The 24,203-nt window shown below is 42.3% G+C and overlaps 1 protein-coding gene across 1 annotated transcript; it reads right to left on the bottom strand.

Moving 5' to 3' along the window:
- Positions 1-4,444: 4,444 nt before the first annotated feature.
- Positions 4,445-23,667, bottom strand: LOC138357876 (uncharacterized). The gene is made up of 4 exons (XM_069315039.1): positions 23,402-23,667; positions 14,698-14,765; positions 14,334-14,548; positions 4,445-5,571 (listed from the first exon to the last, which is right to left on the bottom strand). The coding sequence occupies exons 1-4, from the start codon at positions 23,665-23,667 to the stop codon at positions 4,612-4,614; spliced, it is 1,509 nt and encodes a 502-aa protein (XP_069171140.1). The 3' UTR covers positions 4,445-4,611.
- Positions 23,668-24,203: the final 536 nt, after the last annotated feature.

Genomic DNA, 24,203 nt, shown 5'->3' with positions numbered 1-24,203 from the left:
TATTATACAATTTGAATGAACACTAATTTCTCTAGATAAGTGAATTCTGTAAAATAATTCATTATACGAAACTGTGAACAAAGGCGGCAATTATTTTCACCGCCAATCTCCCCAGGGGATGCTCCCGGGTCACCACACGTGGGTCCAGCTTCCCATTCTCCCATGCGTAGATAAAACATTCTGGGTCATTCCTACAACAGCTAGTTTGTTACAAACGTGCCTGTGGCCCTAAGCTATCAGGGGCCCAACATATGGAAAAGTTGGCCGTGGGAGAGGAGTGCCAGATGACAGCGTCGTGACCCAAAGGTCAATAATGGCCTTCCATTACCTGGCAGTCCCCAGGAGCAGCAGGTGTCCGCTCCCCGTCATGGTTAAATTAGAAGTTGTTTACTTATAATTGTGCAAGATTAGCAGCGACCCAAGCGTGGCAGGCGTCTTGGTCTGTGTTTACATGGATGGCATATGCCACGCAGCGCAGGCTAATGGGTAGTATTGTTTGTTCTGACTTCTCTAACTTTGTCTTGTGTTTAACTAGGTATGGACTCCAGGCTGGAGCTTCATACTCCAGGATTGGTCTGACATAAGTGGCATACAAGGTCCTCAACGATTTCTTACACAAGTTTCTAAAGGCAGTTCTTATGTTGGCCAGTCTAGCATATGCCGCTGATGATATCCTTTTAATGTGGGCCTCTGGGGACATGTTCGGTGTGATATCAACCCCCAGATCTTTCTCTCTATCTGACTCTTGCAGGATTTCACCTCCCAGAAGGTACCTTGTGTTCAGCCTTCTGCTCCCTTCGCCTAATTTCATTAATTTACTCTTTCCTGAGTTGAACTTTAGTAGCCATTTTCTAGACTATTCCTCCAGTTTGTCGAGGTCGTCCTGTAGTTTCTGTATATCTTCACCTGTCTTAATTATCCACATATCTTTATGTGATATCTTGATGTGTGTGTGTGTTTGTATTAGCACATTCATAATACATATATATTTATACAAACATAATTATACAATGCACACATTTTCACATACACAAAATCATTATTATTAGACAGTAATCATTGTATTTTAAACAACGATAAAAGTCTTCAATATATTTAAAAGAAAACTGAAAAATAGTTCAATTAACTTTGTTATTAACGAGCGTTCAATCTGAATCATTTGCAGATAACAAGCATCGTTCAGCGCCCGAGAATTGATGGTTCAATCGCTCCACAGAGCACCTGCAAATTGAAGCATTAGATATCCTTCCTCCTAATTACCGTAGGCGAGGAATAATTACCAATTACCGCCTGTAAATTCTTAAAGATTCGGTAATGTAATTATGATTATGATCCAAGATTGTCTTTGTTGATTGTTTTGTTCTTGTTGTTATTGGTTATTTCTGTCCCATTTATTGTCTTAGAAATAAAAATTATGTGTTTGTGGGGGAACAAATTGGCAAAATGAACAGGGAAAGAGAAAGGAATCAAAATAACAATACACTTAGGGCATGTTACACGAACAGTAGGAGTCTACAAACAAAATAAACGATTTAAATGCTCTTGTTTACATAGAAACAATATAAATAAATAAATAAATAAATATGTTTATTCAGGTAAGGTACATACATACAAGTGATGTTACATTAATGGATTGATATATAGATAGAGCTAGTACATACAATGCCTAAAGCCACTATTACGCAATGCGTTTCGGGCAAGAAAAACATTAATATCTAGAACTTAATACTAATTGAGCATAAAGAATAAAAAGTGTTGAGAACAAATACAAATAAAGATAAAAAAAGGGGGAACATGACTGAAAAAGCAGCACAAATACAATAGTTGACAAACAGTGTTGATTAAAAAAAATAACAGACATGGGTTGATAATAGAGGAGTGAGGTAGGTTACAGGGAATTTATTAGGTAGTGTTTAGTTTTTATCTTAAACTGGTTGAGAGAGGTACAGTCTTTAACATGGTTGGGAAGGTCATTCCACATTCTGGGTCCCTTGATTTGTAGAGCATTTCTAGTTTGATTAAGTCGTACTCTAGGAATATCAAAACTGTATTTATTTCTGGTGTGGTGCTCATGGGTTCTGTTACAACCTTCAATGAAGCTTTTGAGGTCAGGATTGGCATTACAGTTCAGCGTTTTATATATGTATAATACACATGAGAGAATGTGCAGTGACTTAATATCTAACATATTCAGAGATTTGAGTAAGGGTACCGAGTGATGTCTGGGGCCAGAGTTGGTTATTGTCCTAATAGCAGCTTTGTGTTGGGTAATTAGAGGACGTAAATGATTTTGGGTAGTAGAACCCCAAGCACAAATACATAGTTGAGATATGGATAGATGAGGGAGTAATAGAGCGTCACCAGGGCAGGGCGGGGTACATAATATCTGATCTTAGAAAGAATGCCAACAGTTTTTGAAACTTTTTTTGATATATTTAGAATGTGTCCCTGGAAATTCAGCTTGTGGTCGATGAGAACGCCAAGGAATTTGCCATCTAATTTGTTACAAATTTGGGTATTGTTTATTTTGAGATTTATTTGATTAGAGGATTTATTGCCAAACAGAATATAAAACGTTTTGTCAATGTTAACGGTGAGTTTGTTGGCAGTTAGCCAAAGATGGACTTTCTCTAGCTCAGTATTTACTGTGGCATTTAGAGCAAGGGGGTCAGGACTGGAGTAAATGAAGGTTGTGTCGTCAGCAAATAGAATTGGTTTGAGGTGTTGGGAGGCATTTGGAAGGTCATTAATGTAGATGAGAAAGAGGAGAGGGCCAAGTATGCTGCCCTGAGGAACACCAATGTTGATGGGTAGGGTGGGAGAAATTGTATTATTCACAGAAACATACTGGAGCCTGTCAGTAAGATAAGATTTGAGGTATTGCAGGGAGTGTCCTCTGACTCCATAATGATGTAATTTAAGAAGAAGGTTTTGATGATTGACAGTGTCAAAAGCCTTACGCTGGTCTACAAATAACCCAACAGGAAACTCCTTTTTATCAAGAGCTGCGTGAATTAAGTTAATCATACTAATAAGTGCATCGTTAGTGCTTTTTTTGGGTCTGAAGCCATATTGACAAGAGCTAAGTATATTGTGTTTGGCTAGAAAAGAGTAAAGCTGCTTGTAGATTAGTTTTTCGAATATTTTTGACAAGTTAGGCAGGATTGATATAGGTCTGTAGTTGTTAACATCTGTGAGATCACCACATTTGTGGACAGGGGTTACTCTTGCTTTTTTTTAGAATGTCATTAAAGGTTTGGAGTTCAAGTGACTTGTTGAAGAGCAATGCAATAGCAGGGGCTATTGCAATAACATCTTTTAGAACAGGAGCAAAGTGAAATCGACGGCAGGGAACTGGCATCCAGTAACTGTAATAAGGATAATATTAAGAATACAATGTCGTAAATAACCGTACAATGTAAGAATACAATGTAATATCGTTCCTTGGCTTCCTTGGCGTCTATTCAGCTCTATCACCCGTCTGGAGGCAGAGATGGGATGGAGACCAAGGGTAATGTTCCCCGCTCACATTCTTCATCCGCTGAGGACACAAGCATGTTACAGATTTGGCTTTAAAGCAAAAGGTAAAAAACTATGAAGATGAAATTAGGTACTTTTTAGTATTGTTTTTGAATGATGCAAAAGTTGAACAGCTTTTCAATTCAATAGGGAGTGAGTTCCATAGACTGGGTCCCTTTATTTGCATAGAGTGTTTACACAAATTAAGTTTGACTCTGGGGATATCAAAGAGATATTTATTTCTGGTGTGGTGATAATGGGTCCTATTACATCTGTCCAGGGAGAGTTTCAGAGCAGGATTTGCATTTAAGAGCAGGGTTTTGTAAATGTAGTTGACACAAGAGAATTTGTGGAGTGAGATTATGTTTAGCATGTTTAGGGAGTTAAACAAGGGGGCTGAGTGTTGACTGAAAGCAGAATTTGTTATTATTCTGATTGCAGATTTTTGCTTGGTAATGATGGACTTGAGGTGGTTTGCAGTGGTTGAACCCCATGCACAGATACCATAATTAAGATACCTCTAGACTCATTCTGGCAGACGAGTCGGAATGCCTTAGCGTTTTCTCCTATCGCCTTATCGGCCTTCAGAGCGGCAGTGTCGCTTGCAATTAGGCAACAGGTCTTTGACTTCAAGTAGCACTGCACCCGGCTGCCAAATTGGAAGGTTGATACTTCACGAAGTCCTTCAGAGCCAATTGCTAGCGTATGGTGTAAGCACAATGTCGCTTGGCCCATCCTCTTAAAAACGGATGATAACAGCCTAATGTACTTGCATACAGCTGCCTGATCTATATTTTAGCTCAGACCGCCTGTATTTATTGTTAACTTTTTCTGATACATTCAGCCTTGTGCTACTGAATTTTAACCCTATTAAGGATACACCTCCAAAAATAATGAAGGAATTGTAGTATATTAACAAATGGAACATGTTTCGTTTATTTTATTTATTAACACGTGTAAATGGAGTAATATAGCTATGTAGGGGGATACATATATTTTACAATATTCAAAGTAATTAATTATTACTAACAAAATAATAAAATATATGTACTGTACAGATAATATTTTGATTAATTAATTAAACAATAATTCCTAACAAGAATAATTAAGAAAGAGCATAGTGAGCCCAACACACACAGCAGGGAGAAGACTGGGAGCAACACCTGAGGCGAGGCTGTCGAGTGATGGAGCATCACAGGTGGCCAGACTCCTGTCTATATCACCCTCTCTACACTTGAGGGACTTTCTAATTCGTCTCTTCAGCATAGTCTTGGGACTCTCCAAAAGCCATGCAATATCCTGGCATTTACAGCTGATCCAGTTACTTGAAGCATCAACAACAATGCCACTGTAGGGAAGGTTAATGTTTAGTGATCTTGTCGGCAGTGAGGGGACTGATGGTGTGTTTGTGTTGGCCGTCCGCCACTCTGAGGCGCCAAACGTGTTGTTGTGGAGGATAAGTCGAGATCTCGGGGCACCATCTTTCATGTGCACTCCAGCAAAGGCGTTAGGTAGCAGCGTGAGGCTGCTGTTAACGATACTAAGATGTGACACATTTCCAAAAATCCATTCGGAACTCAGTTTATAGGAAGAGGTATTCAGAAAATCAATGAAGACTGAGGCACCTTTGGCTCCAACATTTATAGCTCTGGGTGCTGGAGTTTGGGATAAAGTCACGTGTTCTAGTCGAAGTGTACCGAGAGAAGCTTCTATTGCAATTTCTTTGAGGTCTGTAATGAAGGTATTTCGTATAATGATATTCTTTGGTCTCAGTCCATTATCATCAATGAGCTGGATGGCATTCTGTTTCAGTGATAAGCTTGACACAGAGTCAAACGTAAGCGTAAAATTGTTTATAGAAAGGAGATGAAGCTGAAGACTCGAGGGCTGTAATGCGAGGTGAGAGATGGACTGGAAGGTGATCCTTTCCAAGTTGTACATAAATTCGAAGGCTTTTGGAGTAATGGTGACGGAGTCGGTGCAGTTGTGAACTATGAGGCTGGTAACATGATATGGAAGCCCTTCCGTCGCCTTGGGGGAGATGGTAAGAGGCTGGAATGAAAGTTGTGAGATCATTAATTTATCTGCAATCACCAACTGTTGTTATTCTTATAACTTCAAGTAATGTGAAAATTCTAAGCAACGATAATTGGCGTTATACCGTGCAAGGTATTTACGAAATATTGATACAAGTTGACAAATTGTATTTCTATCACCTAATGCCTCTGTTCACCTAGCAGCAAGTAGGTACTCAGGTGTTAGTCAGCTTGTGGGGTTGCATTCTGGGCATAGTCAGTAATTCGACCCTAGGGGGAGGGACCTCGATATAAGCGTAACGTGTATAATGATAATAATAATAATAATAATAATAATAATAATAATAATAATAATAATAATAATAATAATAATAATAATAATAATAATAATAATAATAATAATTTATTTGCAAGAAGGTACAATGGGTTGGTGAGATTACGTAAGATTGGTATTTTTACATTCATTCAAAGGCACTAACACGCATAGCGTTTCCGGCAGGTCCTTAATCTAACATATCAGGTAAGATGAAAGGGTATAGTGTAACAAGGTTTTTATGTTAACTAATAACTACAACATAAATTGACAGAGGTGATTACACTGATAAGGATATATATGTCTTAAGTACTAATATTGGGGAAGTGGGTAGTACAAGATACAGTGTGAGTTTGGAGCACAAGGTAGGAAACTATGAGGAGGAAATTGGTACCTTTTAATTTTACTTTTGAACAGGGGATCGGTTGGACAATTTTTTAATTCATCAGAGAGTGAGTTCCAAAGACTGGGTCGTTTTATTTGCATGGAGTGTTTGCAAAGATTTAATCTGACTCTGGGTATATGAAAGAGATATTTCTGGTGTGGTGCTCATGGGTTCTATTACATATATCAAGGAAAAGTTTGAGATGAAGATTAGCATTTAGGAACAAGGTTTTGTACATGTAGATAGCACATGAGAATGTGTGGAGTGAGTGTATTTTTAGCATGTTAAGGGACTCAAATAGAGGGGCTGTGTGTTGTCTGAAGACAGAGTTTGTTACAGTTCTGATAGCAGATGTTGTCCTGAGTGGTGATAGACTTGAGGTAATTTGCAGTGGTTGAACCCCATGCACAGATACCGTATGTAAGATAGGGATAGATTAGTGCGTAGTATAATGCGAGGACAACAGAGTGGGGGACATAATATCTGATTTTATGAAGTATACCTACCGTTGTTGAGACTTTTTTTTTAGCTATGTGTTGTATGTGGGTACTGAAGTTCAGTCTCTTGTCTATAGTATAGCCCAAGGAACGTCCCTTCATTTTTATTGGTAATGTCTGTCATTGTCTATCTGAAGTTGAATCTGATTTGACGATTTACTGCCAACTAAAATGTAGTAGGTCTTTTCTATGTTTAGTGTAAATTTGTTAGATGACATCCACGAGTGGAGTTTTTTTTAATTCATTGTTGACAATATTATTTAGTGTGGTGGGGTTGGGGTCAGGATAGATGAAGGTAGTATCGTCTGCAAATAGTATAGGTTTTAGCAGGCGATGAATCACAATAACGTGGCTAAAGTATGTTGACCAGACCACACACTAGAAGGTGAAGGGACGACGACGTTTCGGTCCGTCCTGGACCATTCTCAAATCGATTGGGTCAACTTTCTTAAACTCTAGTATAGGTTTAAGAATGTTAGAAAACATTTGGCAAGTCATTAATGTATATAAGAAATAGGAGAGGTCCCAAGATGCTGCCCTGAGGCCTCTTGTTACGAACCCGGATCCAGCGTCCGAGTCTGGAGCAGTGACAATCACGCCATCTGTGGGTCAGCTCCCGAAACCCCCGCCAAACGGACGACGACACCTGGTGAGGACAGCGTGTACTGGCCTCGAGGACCAGTTTCCAGTCTGGTTCAGCGCTCAACACCGCCGCTCCTGACCTCTGGTGAGGTGGTGCTCCAACGACAGCGCCATCTATGGACTGGATACGTCAGGTGTTTGTGCCCGAGCCCGTAAGTGAGGTGTTTTAGTGTCCCGGTTATTGATGACGTGTCTGCTTACAGAGTCGACCTGGGACTACTGTGGTGGGAGTCGAGTCAGTCTACCCGAGGCAGCCAGTCTCCATACCTTGAAGTTTGCTGCAGCTGTTGAGAAGTCGCCCCCCCGGAAGAACACTGTGGTGTGTTAGCCTGCCAGTGGAGTGGCAGTAAAAGGATTTATCCGGGACCGACTGTTGGAGACGATCATCCACTGGGGTACTGAAGACAGGAGAGTGACTTGTGTTGTCACACGAGGCTCCTGTCTAGGGCGTTCCCCTTTTATCGTTCGTGGAGTGGCCGTACCAGCCTTGTTGGCTCAGAACCTGCCAGCAGACCAGCTGGACGTGTGGTTGACGGCCTCCACGGCGGTGCCCCCAGTGGACCTGTGTTTTGGCTGACCTGTGGCCCGGGTAGGCTCGGCATTCTCAGAGGACACGTCGTGAGGCCACGAAGAAAGCACCGCGGACTCAGCACCTAGCTTCTGGATCCAGAGTCTTCAGCAGAAGACTAATTTGTGGATTAATCCCCTTGTAAAGTGTTAATACCCCTCCCCCTTGTGCACTCTTCTATTTTATATATTTAAACGGTGATGGTACTAATTATAATATTAAGTTCTTAACTTTCTTTCCCTACTCCCTTTAAGTTACTTGCGTCACGGATCTCATCCCTTGATAGCTACTACTGGCTTGGGAACGGATACATATATCTTCCTCTAACATCAGAGTAAGGACCCCGTTGCGTCCCGAGAGGGCCGTAACACCTCTCTACTGTCAAAGGTATAGTTAGGGAGGTTATGCTATTGATGACTATGTATTGGTGTCTGTCACTGAGAGAGGAACGAATATAGTCCAGAGCAAGGCCTCGGATACCATAGTGATTAAGTTTAAGTAAGAGGTAGTTATGATTTACAGTATCAAAGGTGTTTCTCAGGTCAATGAAAAGGCCAATTGGGAACTCATTTTTGTCAAGGGCTGAGAAGATTATATCAAGGAGGCTAATAATGGCATCATTGGTACACTTTTTGGGAACGGAAGCCAAACTGACAGGGACTTAGTATATTGAGTTTTACAAAGTAGGAGTAGAGCTGTTTGTAAATAATTTTTTCAAATATTTGTGAAAGTATGGGTAGATTTGATATTGGTCTGTAATTGCTTTGTCAGCTATCTCGTCTCCTATATGAACTGACGTCACTTGTTTTTTAAGGATATCAGGAAAAGTATGATACTAGAGATTTGTTGTATAGCAAAGCTGTGGGTAGTGCAAGAGCAGGAACAGCACTCTTATTTATCATAGATCGTATTTCATTAACGTTCCCAGCTGTGGTTTTAAGTGATTGAACTATGGCTATAATGTCTGTCGGGCTGACCGGTAAAAGGAGTAGAGTTAGGATAGCTGCCGATGAGATATGTAGCAACATGTATTTGGGTCTCTGGGATTTTTCTGGCAAGGTTAGCACCAATTGATGAAAAGAAGCTATTGAATTCAGTTGCAATATCTAAGTCTGTTACAAATATGTAACCATCTTTGGAGAGTTTTATCTGCTTGTTATGTGATTGTTGTTTAGACCCTCGGATGCTTTCTATGTAATTTTTATATTTCCTTTTGCTTCTTTAAACCTATTCTCATAAAAGGATGCTTTGGCTCTTCGTATTACATTGGTAAGCATTGATGAGTATCTCTTAAGTTCTTCTTTTGTACCTAGGCCAATTCTATATTTTTTCATATTCGTGTTTCTTGTTAATTGATTTAAGTAAGCCACTTGTGAGCCAGGGGTTGTTTAATCTTTTGGGAGTTACTTGCTTAGTGAGGAGAGGACATCGTGAATTGTAGAGACTTAGAGTTTTGGAGAGAAAGATGTCGGCTTCTACCTATACCTGTTGGTATAGGCTTCAAGTCGACGGAGGTGAGTATTTAGGTATATAACAAACACAGTGAGAGGTGATGTATAACACACACAGTGAGAGGTGATGTATAACACACACAGTGAGAGGTGATGTATAACACACACAGTGAGAGGTGATGTATAACACACACAGTGAGAGGTGATGTATAACAAACACAGTGAGAGGTGATGTATAACACACACAGTGAGAGGTGATGTATAACACACACAGTGAGAGGTGATGTATAACACACACAGTGAGAGGTGATGTATAACACACACAGTGAGAGGTGATGTATAACAAACACAGTGAGAGGTGATGTATAACACACACAGTGAGAGGTGATGTATAACACACACAGTGAGAGGTGATGTATAACACACACAGTGAGAGGTGATGTATAACACACACAGTGAGAGGTGATGTATAACAAACACACAGTGAGAGGTGATGTATAACACACACAGTGAGAGGTGATGTATAACACACACAGTGAGAGGTGATGTATAACAAACACAGTGAGAGGTGATGTATAACACACACAGTGAGAGGTGATGTATAACACACACAGTGAGAGGTGATGTATAACACACACAGTGAGAGGTGATGTATAACACACACAGTGAGAGGTGATGTATAACAAACACACAGTGAGAGGTGATGTATAACACACACAGTGAGAGGTGATGTATAACACACACAGTGAGAGGTGATGTATAACAAACACAGTGAGAGGTGATGTATAACAAACACACAGTGAGAGGTGATGTATAACACACACAGTGAGAGGTGATGTATAACACACACAGTGAGAGGTGATGTATAACACACACAGTGAGAGGTGATGTATAACACACACACAGTGAGAGGTGATATATAACACACACAGTGAGAGGTGATGTATAACAAACACAGTGAGAGGTGATGTATAACACACACAGTGAGAGGTGATGTATAACAAACACAGTGAGAGGTGATGTATAACAAACACAGACGGAGGTGATGTATATGTCCAGTGTACACAATCAAAGAGATTATACTGTAGTACTGTACTGTGTTCACCACGATAATATACGTGATTGGTAAGCCAGTAAGAAAGTGTCAAAGCCTTAAAAACCCTTCAAAGATGGAAAGGTCTTCAATCCAACGCTAGACCGAGCCAAACTAACAATGAAACAACACCACGGTGGTCTAAGGCGAGGATCCCGGGTTTGATTTCCGGCCACGACAGAAACGATTGGACACGTTTCCTTTCAATTGCTGCCTCTATTCACTTCGCAGTAAATAGGTAAGCAAGAATTAGGCAACTGTTGTGGGTTGCATCCTTGAAACTGGTATAGTTGGCAGAATCTTATAACAGTGTACAAGATACTGAGGGGAATAGACAAGGTGTGTATTCCGCCAAACACACACCGAAACTACGACGTTGGTACAACGTTCAAACAAGTTTTAACACCTCCTAACCAGTTATAACAACCAATATAGCAAATTGTAACAACGTTCTAATACGTCATAAACACGTTAAGCTAAGATGTAACAACTTTATTACAAGTTGTAACAAGCGGAAAATAGAGACAGTTACGGTTTGTGTTTCCAGGGTAATGACAGCCTCTTTAAGCTGAGAGCAGTCTCCGTGGTGTAGTGGTAAGACACTCGCCTGGCGTTCCGCGAGCGCTATGTCATGGGTTCGTATCCTGGCCGGGGAGGATTTACTGGGCGCAATTCCTTAACTGTAGCCTCTGTTTAACGCAACAGTAAAATGTGTACTTGGATGAAAAAACGATTCTTCGCGGTCCCTGGATCGTATTCCAGGGACCATAGGATTAAGGACTTGCCCGAAACGCTACGCGTACTAGTGGCTGTACAAGAATGTAACAACTCTTGTATATATCTTAAAAAAAAAAAAAAAAAAGTGGGACAAGAGGACACAAATGGAAGCTGGAAATGCAAATAGGTCGATGAAATGTACGGAGGTACTCGTACCCTGTACGGGGGGCCCACAAGTGGAATGTACAGAGGTACTCGTACCCTGTACGGGTGGCCCACAAGTGGAATGTACAGAGGTACTCGTACCCTGTACGGGGGGCCCACAAGTGGAATGTACAGAGGTACTCGTACCCTGTACGGGTGGCCCACAAGTGGAATGTACAGAGGTACTCGTACCCTGTACGGGTGGCCCACAAGTGGAATGTACAGAGGTACTCGTACCCTGTACGGGGGACCCACAAGTGGAATGTACAGAGGTACTCGTACCCTGTACGGGTGGCCCACAAGTGGAATGCACCAAGAGAAGAAGTTGTGGAAGCCACCTCCATCCACAATTTTTAGGACAGGTTCGACAGAGATAGTAATTGTTAGAATAGTTAGCTTAAACACAACGGGTGCAACAAGGCTAGCAGGCGGGACATAAAGAGCTTGACCTCACTCCCTCGTAGTCACTGATAGGTAAGTACACAATACAACAAAATACACTTACACTACCACACAATACAACAAAATACACTTACACTACCACACAATACAACAAAATACACTTCCACTGCTGCACAATACAACAAAATATACCTCCGTTGCTACACAATACAACAAAATACACTTCCACTACAACATATTTGAACAAAATACACTTCCACTACAACACATTTGAACAAAATACACTTAAACTACAACACATTTGAACAAAATACACTTAAACTACAACACATTTGAACAAAATACACTTAAACTACAACACATTTGAACAAAATACACTTCAACTGCCACACAATACAACAAAATACACTTCCTGTCCTCGTCGCGGCCACTAGTGTCAGTGACTCATATAAACTCAGGTAAAATGCATTTCCTCTATTGCACCATACAATACAACAAAATACACTTTTACTGCTGCACAATACAACAACATACACTTCTGATGCTGCACAATACAACAAAATACACTTTTACTGCTGCACAATACAACAACATACACTTCTGATGCTGCACAATACAACAACATACACTTTTACTGCTGCACAATACAACAACATACACTTCTGATGCTGCACAATACAACAAAATACACTTTTACTGCTGCACAATACAACAACATACACTTCTGATGCTGCACAATACAACAAAATACACTTTTACTGCTGCACAATACAACAACATACACTTCTGATGCTGCACAATACAACAAAATACACTTTTACTGCTGCACAATACAACAACATACACTTCTGATGCTGCACAATACAACAAAATACACTTTTACTGCTGCACAATACAACAACATACACTTCTGATGCTGCACAATACAACAACATACACTTTTACTGCTGCACAATACAACAACATACACTTCTGATGCTGCACAATACAACAACATACACTTCCACTGCCACACAATACAACAAAATACACTTCCACTACCACACAATACAACAAAATACACTTCCACTGCCACACAATACAACAAAATACACTTCCACTACCACACAATACAACAAAATACACTTCCACTGCCACACAATACAACAAAATACACTTCCACTACCACACAATACAACAAAATACACTTCCACTACCACACAATACAACAAAATACACTTCCACTGCCACACAATACAACAAAATACACTTCCACTGCCACACAATACAACAAAATACACTTCCACTACCACACAATACAACAAAATACACTTCCACTGCCACACAAGAGAACAAAATACACTTCCACTGCCACACAATACAACAAAATACACTTCCACTGCCACACAATACAACAAAATACACTTCCACTACCACACAATACAACAAAATACACTTCCACTACCACACAATACAACAAAATACACTTCCACTACCACACAATACAACAAAATACACTTCCACTGCCACACAAGAGAACAAAATACACTTCCACTGCCACACAAGAGAACAAAATACACTTCCACTGCCACACAAGAGAACAAAATACACTTCCACTGCCACACAAGAGAACAAAATACACTTCCACTGCCACACAAGAGAACAAAATACACTTCCACTGCCACACAATACAACAAAATACACTTCCACTACCACACAATACAACAAAATACACTTCCACTACCACACAATACAACAAAATACACTTCCACTGCCACACAAGAGAACAAAATACACTTCCACTGCCACACAAGAGAACAAAATACACTTCCACTGCCACACAAGAGAACAAAATACACTTCCACTGCCACACAAGAGAACAAAATACACTTCCACTGCCACACAAGAGAACAAAATACACTTCCACTGCCACACAATACAACAAAATACACTTCCACTGCCACACAATACAACAAAATACACTTCCACTACCACACAATACAACAAAATACACTTCCACTACCACACAATACAACAAAATACACTTCCACTACCACACAATACAACAAAATACACTTCCACTGCCACACAAGAGAACAAAATACACTTCCACTGCCACACAAGAGAACAAAATACACTTCCACTGCCACACAAGAGAACAAAATACACTTCCACTGCCACACAAGAGAACAAAATACACTTCCACTGCCACACAAGAGAACAAAATACACTTCCACTGCCACACAATACAACAAAATACACTTCCACTACCACACAATACAACAAAATACACTTCCACTGCCACACAAGAGAACAAAATACACTTCCACTACCACACAATACAACAAAATACACTTCCACTACCACACAATACAACAAAATACACTTCCACTACCACACAATACAACAAAATACACTTCCACTGCCACACAATACAACAAAATACACTTCCACTACCACACAATACAACAAAATACACTTCCACTGCCACACAAGAGAACAATTTACTATGAAACTGTATCCTTACCTGGCCAGGCGAGCAAGAGCATATGATCTGTATGGTGCCAGGATGGTCCACTTGGCACTCGCACAAGCCCTCCATATTACCCGTATGGCACAGCTCTTCACTAAACTCTTGGGTATAGCCAGGGCTAAGCACCAGCACCACAGTCAAGGCTGCCAGCGTAGCGTATTGCGCCACCATTGTTTCCCAGGCGTCTTCTATCAAGAATTCTGCAAAAACTGTATAGGCATTGGTACATTAAACAGTTTGTACATAAATAAGATTTTTAATATTAGATTATAAATATAATATTAAGCCATATTAGATGTCTGCAAAATTACATATTTCACTAATAAAGATAATTATGGAATGAGACGAGGAATCTGACCGTGTGCCCGCGACACCAAGTCTGCTGAAGAACTAACCGTGGGTGAAGACTTGGTGCGGTCGGAAGCTCTGTGCGGAGGCGGGCATAATTTTCCCCATGAGTAACGGGAGGTGGGTGGGGGGGAGGGGGGAATATCCTTCCTCCACGTGTCTGGTGTCAAGAGGCGACGTATGTATATACGTCATACGCATATAAGTACGGATATACGCCCCACGTATATCCCGGATGGATATTCATATGTAACTTTCGCACTTTCTCTGTAACTAGCTGACATTGTAACTATAAGGTGTGAAGGATAGATGAAATTGTTTATGTAATAATCTAAGATGAGGTCTGATAAAGACCTTTTGTGCCCTCTGCAATGCTTTTGCGCTACCGCTCACAGGATGAGTATGGGGTGCACAATAAACTAGCCGCCTTCGGCGGCAACAATCAATCACACTCGAAATTATTGACAATACTGAAGTAGTTAGTTAGTTTAGTTCATTTATTATGCACCCTATACCCATCTTGTGGGCGGTAGTGGAAAGGGTTACAGAGGCACATAATGGGCTCAGGGACTGAACACCACATTTCATTTAGCTAAGCAAGTTACAATCTTGATGAGCTAGTTACAAAATTCAGTATGTCATCACATCAACAATGGGTTCGAGATCGACCACAAGTACAGGTTCTAAATTAAGCAACTGACATATGTGGAGAACTAATGTCACAATTGATATGTTTGTCCTGCACACCGCCCCCCATCCAGTGGGCAGCGGTGGATAGGTTACACCGCCCCCCATCCTGTGGGCAGCGGTGGATAGGTTACAATCACTTAGTTACTACCTACAGTTAGCAAACTGGGGATATTTGGCTAAAATTTCTGGTAGCAGATCATTTTGAATGAAATATTTACACATCGTTGGAACATTCGTTACAGAATTGTCTCTGAATTTACGTATCTTTTCGCACTCCATCACATAGTGACGGAGGGGGTGCGAATAATTTTGTTGACACAGTTTACATTTGGTCAGGTCTACATCAGCAGATAATGAGAATTCCCAGAGATACTTGTAACCGAGTCTAAGCCGAGCAGTAGTGACATCTAGAAGTCTGTTGATTTTATTGGATGAACCATAGATGTGTGGCTCCTCTTGCATGATAGTATGATGATAGATGGAATTACTGGTGTCAATTTCACTTTGCCTCAGATCTACAAGATCTTGTTGAAGTTCTCGGTGTACTGCTGCTCTCAGATTGCTCATTGACAATCCAAGGTTACACTCAACGGCTCCTTTAAAGGCAGATTCTTTGGCTAACTTATCAGCTCTATCATGCATTCGGAGGCCAACATGAGATGGAGACCACATGAAATGGACTCTGTTACCATCCTTAATAATTTTGTTGTATTTGTGTCTAGCTTCGGACACGAGCATGTTAAAGTTATGTCTTAAAGAGTTGAGAGCATTTAAGGATGATAAGGAGTCACTTACAATTAATGTATCAAGTTTGGAGACTTGTACACATTTCAGTGCAAGGATCAAGGCAAATAGTTCCGTCTGAAGGATAGAGGTCCAGTTGTTATACGGACTCCCCACTCAAAGTACAAGCCATCGCCCATTGTCAGGACAACTGCACTTCCAGTCCGACTCTCTTTCCTCACTACTAGCAATAAACAGTTTGCAATCAAGTAATAACGTGCTTGTCTCAGAAGCCAGACATAGATATAGAAGCATACTTTGCAAGAGGGTAAATGTAAAAATGTTGTGGATTCCTTCTCATATTGGCCTGCAGGAACATGACAAAGTTGACGCCCTTGCTAAGGCTGTAATAAATAAAGACAGTATTTGAACGGAAACTTAAGTTGTCAAATAGGTCACTTAAAAGTGTCATTAGACGAGAACTCCTAAATGGATTTGAAGAAAGTAGAGCAGTGCAAACGGGAACCAGCAGATCCATTGTTTATCACAATGAAATGTGTGAAGTAAAACATGTGTATGGGGCAAGTAACAAAGTCAGTAGACTAACAGATGTTGGCACAGCTCGAATAAAACTTGGCTACAAGTATCTCTGGCAGTTCGGCTTGTATAGGGATCTAGATGAAGTAAAGTGTAAAGTGTGTGGACAAAGACAGGGACACACACTCGAACACTATATCTTGGATTGTAGTAAAATTGAGCCATTTAGAGATAAATCTAAGCTCACGCTGTATGATATGGCAACCTATCTTATTACCATGGATAAATTACCTGAAATCCTTGCACTGTATCCACATTTCGCTTCCAGTAGATAAACGACATATGAGATTAAGAAACCAAGTATTGTGAAGACTAATAATAAAAAACAGCTCCCCTATGACTGTAATATCTCCATTAGTCAAACAATTATGTATTAGCGATAAGACCTACCATTAATGTATAACGACTTACTGTAAATATATAGCTCTTGAAATAGATGTTACAAAAAATAAGGTGTAAAGGATAGATGAAATTGTTTATGTAATTATCTAAGATGAGGTCTGATAAAGACCTTTTGTGCCCTCTGTAATGCTTTTTGCGCTACCGCTCACAGGATGGGCATAGGGTGCACAATAAACTAGCCACTTCCGGCGGCAACAATCAAGTCACAGGATGAGCATATGGCGCATTGTGGAAGAGATAGCCTAAGTTACTCTGTACATTTGAAATGTATTTTATTGTCTCAATAAACATACTTGAACTTGAACAAATGGAACACGTAATAAACAACCCGTTCGTGGCGGCACCAAGCAAATCAAACGGCACAACTGATTGCGAGAAGGATCACCTAAGTATGGTGGAAGTGAGCGGCCAAAATCGATAGCTTGGAAGAAAGGGCCATCAACAAATATCAACGGGCGTGCAATACGGGCTCTTTACTTACATTTCCGTTCTTTGGATACAGGATATTATCGGGTTACAGAACGTAACCCGATAAAGCGCAGTATCAGTTTACAAACGGGAAACAGAATGACGAATTTGGTGACGTCATTTTGGTACGATAACTTGGGTTTATTTCTTGTTTATTTATTTATTTGTATACAAGAAGTTACAATAGGTTGTGAACTTTCCTATGTTGGTGATTACGTGGCATGTTGTTGCAAAGCCGCTTGTACGATTCTTTCTCATTATCAAACTTGAACTCCATGATCTAGTTAACCTAAACCAACCTAACTTAAGGGGGCATTCTAACCAAGTATGCAGTAAATATAAACTAGTTTAATTTCAATCAAACTTTTTTGACGATTTGTATATGAAAAAGGTTTCATCTGGTCCAAGTCTCAGCATCGTAGCATAAATAGGAAGGGAGAAAAAAATATTGAATTATCTTGAGGTTATCTTGAGATGATTTCGGAGCTTAGCGTCCCCGCGGCCCGGTCCTCGACCAGGCCTCCATTTTGTTACACACTCCCCGGGAAGCAGCCCGTAGGAGTTGTCTAACTCCCAGGTACCTATTTTTACTGCTAGGTAACAGGGGCATCAGGGTGAATGAAACTTTTTGACCATTTGTCTCCGGATCCACCGGGGATCAAACCCGGAACCTCAGGACTACGAATACGAAGCGCTGTCCACTCAGCTGTCAGGCGCCAATAATGTGTCAAAACGTGTAATTATGTGTCAAAAATTTTCCAAAATGGTAAAAATTTAACATCAAGCACAAGTGTCGACTGACATCATGTCTAGCATATAATAAAAATATTTAAAAATTAGTTTTATCCCCCCAAAAATTGGTTAAAAATAACACATTTTTTTTCATGTATTTTTTCTTATTTGTTTATCGGACGATTTGCATGAAACTTATACACCTGACCGCACGTAAGCCTAACTGTAAGGGTGCCAATCTTGCAGGAAATTGGTTGATGTCAATCTCAGCCACAGATGGCAGCACCTTAGACTTTATTTTTTACTTATTTATTTTCAAGTAATGTAAACGTTCTTATAACTCTTTCATTTTTTATTCAGTTTACATGAAACTTTCACCTTATATGTAGAGTTTATGTTTCTACATTGTAATTCGAGCTTTTTTTTCCCTAAGTTCATTTATTGATTTTATAATAGTAATAAACATGATATATTTGCATAATTTTGGGGGGAACTTTGACTATTTGTATTAGTAAAACTAAACATATTTTGGAAAAGCCGCTGAATCATATCCTTTATTATATGCTAATGTGATAGAAGGTAATGTCATAGAAATTATTTCATTTGAAACTTGTAGTCGTAAATAGAGGTTGAAAATGTCTAAAATTCGTTGAAAAAAATTCTCCCTTTCTATTTAGGCTGCAATACTGAAGCTTGGAACAATTGCAGCCCTTTTCATATACAACTAGTCAAAAAAGATTTGTTGACATTGAACAACGTTTAAAAACTAACTAATGGCCCTTAAGCAAAGCTAACCAAATCGCACTGGAACACGGGTGAAAGGTGACCATAGGAGACAATGCTTTCAGCTCACACGAGAATGATTTCTAGTGACAAAAATAACTTGTAGCAAGAAAAGAACTGTACTGAACAGAGTTACTCAGAAACGTTGTGATATAATTCCCTTCGTAGGGAGCAAGGAGCCTGTAATTAGCCTTATCGAGGTCTCCCTAGTCCAACTACTGACCTTTCCCCAGGATGCACCCCACAGCAGTCGTCTATCTCGTTGGTACCTATTTACTGCTGGGTGAACAGAGACATCAGATGAAAGGAAACGTGCCCAACTGTTTCTGTCCGGCAGAGTTTATGTAGTGTGGAGATTATAGGAGCCCCGGTGACGCTGTGATGGTTTTGGATATATTAAAGGGGAGTAATATTACTGATTAGTTATTATTTGGAGCAAGTAGTGGGATTTAAGCCTTGGGCCAGGTACCGGAACCAGATGGACCTAGGGCTATCTACCTACTCAGGAATGGGTCTCATATAGAATGTATATAGCACTCGAAAAGTTTGGGTCCATGTTTGCTGCATTCTGCTGTATTTGGCCGACGTTATTCTGCTGATGTAGTAACGTAGTTGTACTCACCTAGTTGTGCTTTCGGGGGATGAGCTTTGGCATTTTGGTCCCGCCTCTCAACTGTCAATCAAGTGGACAGTGTGCCTCGGGTGTTTGTTGTGGAGATATCTCAGCCCAGAAGCCTTTCTCTTGTTTTGAAGATGCAATTAATTTGATTTACTTTCTTAGCCTTTTAATCTTGTATCTGTCTAGTATGACGTCCTAATTTCTATTTGTATTTATATACACAAGAGTTCTTACATTTTTGTAACACATTAGCAAGTATAGCGTTTCGAGCAGGTTCTTAATCTTAATTTCCCCTGAATCATTTAATAACCAGGTACCCATTCACTGCTGGGTGAACAGAGGCTACAGTTAAGGATTGCAACCCGTCCTCGACTCAAGTCCATTACATCCAGCGGTCGACCCTCAGACGCATTCATAATTTTTTATATGCTGTCCATTCAAAACTGAAATTTTCTCAAATATTAATTAACATTATAATATATTAGCATATTGTGTGTATATAGACATAGGTTAGGTTAGGTTAGGTTAGGTTAGGTTAATTGTTTAGGTTCTATTGGCGATTATTTGTGTTTATAGTACGTGGGTGAAGTATTTACAGCGTTGTGGTTCGAATAAAATTCGTCAGTGAAGCATTTGTTCCGGAAGTGTTCGAACGTCATCAGTTGTGAGTCGTGTGTAAATCGTTTTTCAATCATAAACAGGGGGGATTGGCGGGTGCATGGAATCACTTTTGGGTCTTTGTTTGGAGGATGGGCTGCAGGATACGAACCCAGGCCAAATCGCTTCGCGAAGTGCAGGGCGAGTGTTACTAGTGTGCCACGGGGACAACAAATTTCTAGATCATCTCTTGTTACTAGTTACTAACTTGTAACTTTTTTATTTTTTTTATTTTTATTTTTACATGCAGAGCATGCAAATTAAATACAATAAAAATACAGAATACATAAAGGAAAACAATAGACCACCGGCCAGAAGGGCTGACAGCATAGCACAACAAAACACATACACAAGAAAAACATGAAAAATACAGCATACATCAAAGCACAAAACAGAATACAATGGCAATCCAGCAATCACAGTACAAAACAACACCTCCAGAAAAACAAAACATACAACAAGAGGCATAGCAGGAAACAGAACAGTGCAAACACAATACTGTCCAAACACGTACAACAGGTAAAGCAACATAAAATCAATACATTAATAAAAAAAACACACCAAGCCATCCGCCCCGTAAACAAAAGGCGAGGCCAAAATAAACAATAACAATAAACACGCACACCTGAAAACAAAACAGGCATAAACACAACAACTAGCCTGAAGGACCAAGAATGAAACAACAAAGTACATCAAGAAACAAACAAATCAATACACAACCATACAAAGTCACTAAACACCGGCCTTGAAGGGCCGACATCAAAAACACAAGAAAACAAAAGAAAAATACAACAAAACATCACAACACCACACCAAACACACAGCAAGCACACAGACTACGAAAAGATCTCATACTTGTCCGGCCACTCTTCCGCCGGGAAGCGAATACAGTACGCCTCCCAAAGTAACATAATGTCCTCCGAAACATGGTCACTATTGAGCGTACGAGGATCGGGCATTAACTCTGGCACACCTACAATAAAACACTTAGCCCGACGAATCCAGATGGTAGAAGGGCACCACGGATCAGGACGCACACGGTCAACAATTTCAAAATTCAACGGATGGTCAGCATCAATCGCCACTCCGGAGGCCAAGATGAGAGGGAGAGGCACCTTCCCATGAGGCCGGGCAATGGGCAGCACACTGGGAGCCTCCTCAGCTGCCTCACAAGGCCCCTCGTCAACCACCGAACGTTGTACCTGCTGGGACCCCTCACGCTTGGCATCCTTCTTCAGCACCAGCTTGATGCCTCGGCTCGCACCAGGACCCACACCATCCACGCCCGTAGGAGCAACCACCTCCCACTGCATAGAACCTTCTGCAGGAGAAAGAACAGGAGGTAAATTAGACGCACAACCATCGTCAACAGCAGACACATGGACATCAGCCACCACCAGCGTCGTAGAGCACGAAGCACCCGGAATCGCCACACCATCTCCCGAAGCACCACCCGCGTCGTAGTCCTCCATATCAGCCCAAGCAGTAAAAGAGCGCCTAGAACGCTTGGGCACTGGCCGCACATCCTCACAGCCGGAGGCGGACCCAGAACCACGGCCCTCACGAACCGGGCGAACCAACGCCAGTCGCAGTACTGCAGCAGCCTCAACCACATGGGGAACCGGGCCGCACACAACAGGATGCTCCGCAGCCCCCCCAACACCCAGCACAGCCGGAACACCTGGCGAGGGTGCAGGACCAGGCGCAGCAGCAGAAGTCGAGGAAGACGCAGACGCACTCGGCTGAGGGACAACAAGCACCGGGGGCATGTCGGGTGATGCAGGAAGGGCCGCATCAGCAGCGACTGGGACCTGCTCCACTTCATCCCCGGAATCCACGCCCTGAGGGAGCGGCGGGAAATCCTCCTCCCGGAATAAGTTAACGGGTGCAGCAGGGGTCTCAGAGCACCCGGCAGCCTGATGCCCCAACTGGCCACACCGGAAACAAGTACGGGGCTGCCGGGCATAATACACCCGAACGTAGTAGCCCAGCAGCCGGACAGAAGATGGGATATCCGACCGCAGGCGCATACCTAATGTACGGACGTTCGTCTGCTTCCCAGCATACTTCCCCGAGGACAGCTTGTTCACCCGCACACTGATGACTACACCATACCTGCCGAAGAAGCGCCGGAGAAGGTCTTCAGGGAACTCCAGGGGCGCACCGTGCACACTGACATATGTCAGGGCACCACTTCGGTCCGAGATCGTAACGGAGCCGGCACCATCCGGCAACTGCAATGAACGCCCCTCGTTCCGCCGGAGAAAGTCCCGATACTCCTCCTCCCCCACGAACTTGACAATCACCCGGTGGGCCGTAACAAGCTCAACGCCATACACAGCTTCCACCGGGACACGAAGCATGTCGCACATAACTAACTCAATGGCTGGATAACCAGCCTTACACGAGAATTCCAGGCCCACGGAATTTACTCGCAACACAGGAGGAATGGCCAGGCCCCCCATGTCAAAACGGCCACGTCAGCACGCAGCCAGGCAACAACACTGGACAGAGAGGGTAAGAGACCCCCACACCCCCTGCCGGCGAAAACTGCAACCTCCCCAAACTGCCGGAGTGTTCAGACGACACGTCTTCACCCTACGGCTGCCGTACAGCGAGCAGTTACTAACTTGTAACTAGTTACAAATAACCAGTTAAAAAACATGTCCTCTGACAGGTGTCTGGTACCAATCCTTAATGTGCTGCACGCATTACTTCTCGCCATTCTAATATCTACAATCTAACTGTGCAATGCTAGCTGCCATGAGGTGAGGATGTGCCGCCTGGCCTCTCCGGTAGTTTGGGGTGTTTGCCGTTTTCGTCGGCAGGGGGTGTGGGTGTCTCAACCCTCCCTGCTGTTCCTGGCTGGTGTGGACGTGGCGCTTTTGACATCGGCGGCCATCTTCCCCCTGTTGTGAGGGTAAACTCCGTGGGTTTGGAGTTTACTGGGCATGCAGGATATCCGGTCGTGGAGGTGGTCATGTGTGATATGCTTCGTATCCCGGTCATGGAAATCTACGGTGTTGAGCTGGTAACTGCTCACCGTGTGGTTATCAAGTTTGTGGGAGAAGCGGCGTACCATGACTTTCTCCGGTGGTATGAGGGACGTACCTTGCAGCTGCCAAATGGCGCCGGATCTGTGTCTATATCAGATTGCAGCGGTGCCATGACGTATGTGAGTGTCCATGGGGCCCCCATGGAGTTTCCCGAGGCACTCCTCCGGCGTTTCTTCCAGCGGTTTGGCACCATCGTCAGTGTGCGGATGCACTCGCTGTTTACTGGCAAGTATGCGGGTGTGAGGACCACCATTCGTACCCTAGGGATGCGCCTGAGGTCGGATATTCCATCCTCTGTCCTGCTTTTAGGGTACAACGTACGGGTGTACTATGCACGGCAACCACGGACGTGTTTTCGTTGTGGCCTGTTGGGCCATCAGGCTGCCGGGTGCACTGAGGCTGCGGTTGCTCCCGTGAACATGTTCAAAGAAGAGGATTTCCCACCGCTTCCTCTGGAGGAGGACTCCGGGGAAGAGGAGGTGAGTGTCCCGTTGGATGCTACAGCTCCCCCTGCATCGCCTGTCCTTCCTTCGGTTGTTGAGGACCCTCCTCCGGGTGGTGCTGTGCCATCGGATGTTCGTCCTGATCCCGTCGCTGTCCCTGCTGCTCCTGATGACCTTCCGGGCGTTCTCTGTGCGTCATCGGCGCTCTCCTCTTCCTCGTCCTCTGCTCCTGTGCCTGGCCCTGCACCCTCGCCTTGTGTTCCATCTGTGATGGGTGCTGGGGTGGCGTCGTCGCCTTCTGCTGTGTGCGGTCCGGTTCCATCTGTGGTTGAGGCTGCTGCTGTTC

Source organism: Procambarus clarkii, chromosome 80 (genome assembly GCF_040958095.1).
Source record: "Procambarus clarkii isolate CNS0578487 chromosome 80, FALCON_Pclarkii_2.0, whole genome shotgun sequence".
Taxonomy (NCBI): Eukaryota; Metazoa; Arthropoda; class Malacostraca; order Decapoda; family Cambaridae; genus Procambarus; species Procambarus clarkii.
Note: the sequence above shows the minus strand (reverse complement) of the source record. Positions and strands in the feature narration are given on the sequence as shown.

What these genes read in the sequence shown, in the direction of transcription:
- LOC138357876 (XM_069315039.1), bottom strand. Translation starts at nt 23,667, where the DNA reads ATGGTGGTCCTCACACCCGCATACTTGCCAGTAAACAGCGAGTGCATC. An exon ending in CTTGGTGTCGCGGGCACACG is followed by an intron (nt 14,549 to 14,697) that starts GTCAGATTCCTC and finishes ATGCCTATACAG; the next exon opens with TTTTTGCAGAATTCTTGATA. An exon ending in GCTCTTGCTCGCCTGGCCAG is followed by an intron (nt 5,572 to 14,333) that starts GTAAGGATACAG and finishes CTTTCATTCCAG; the next exon opens with CCTCTTACCATCTCCCCCAA.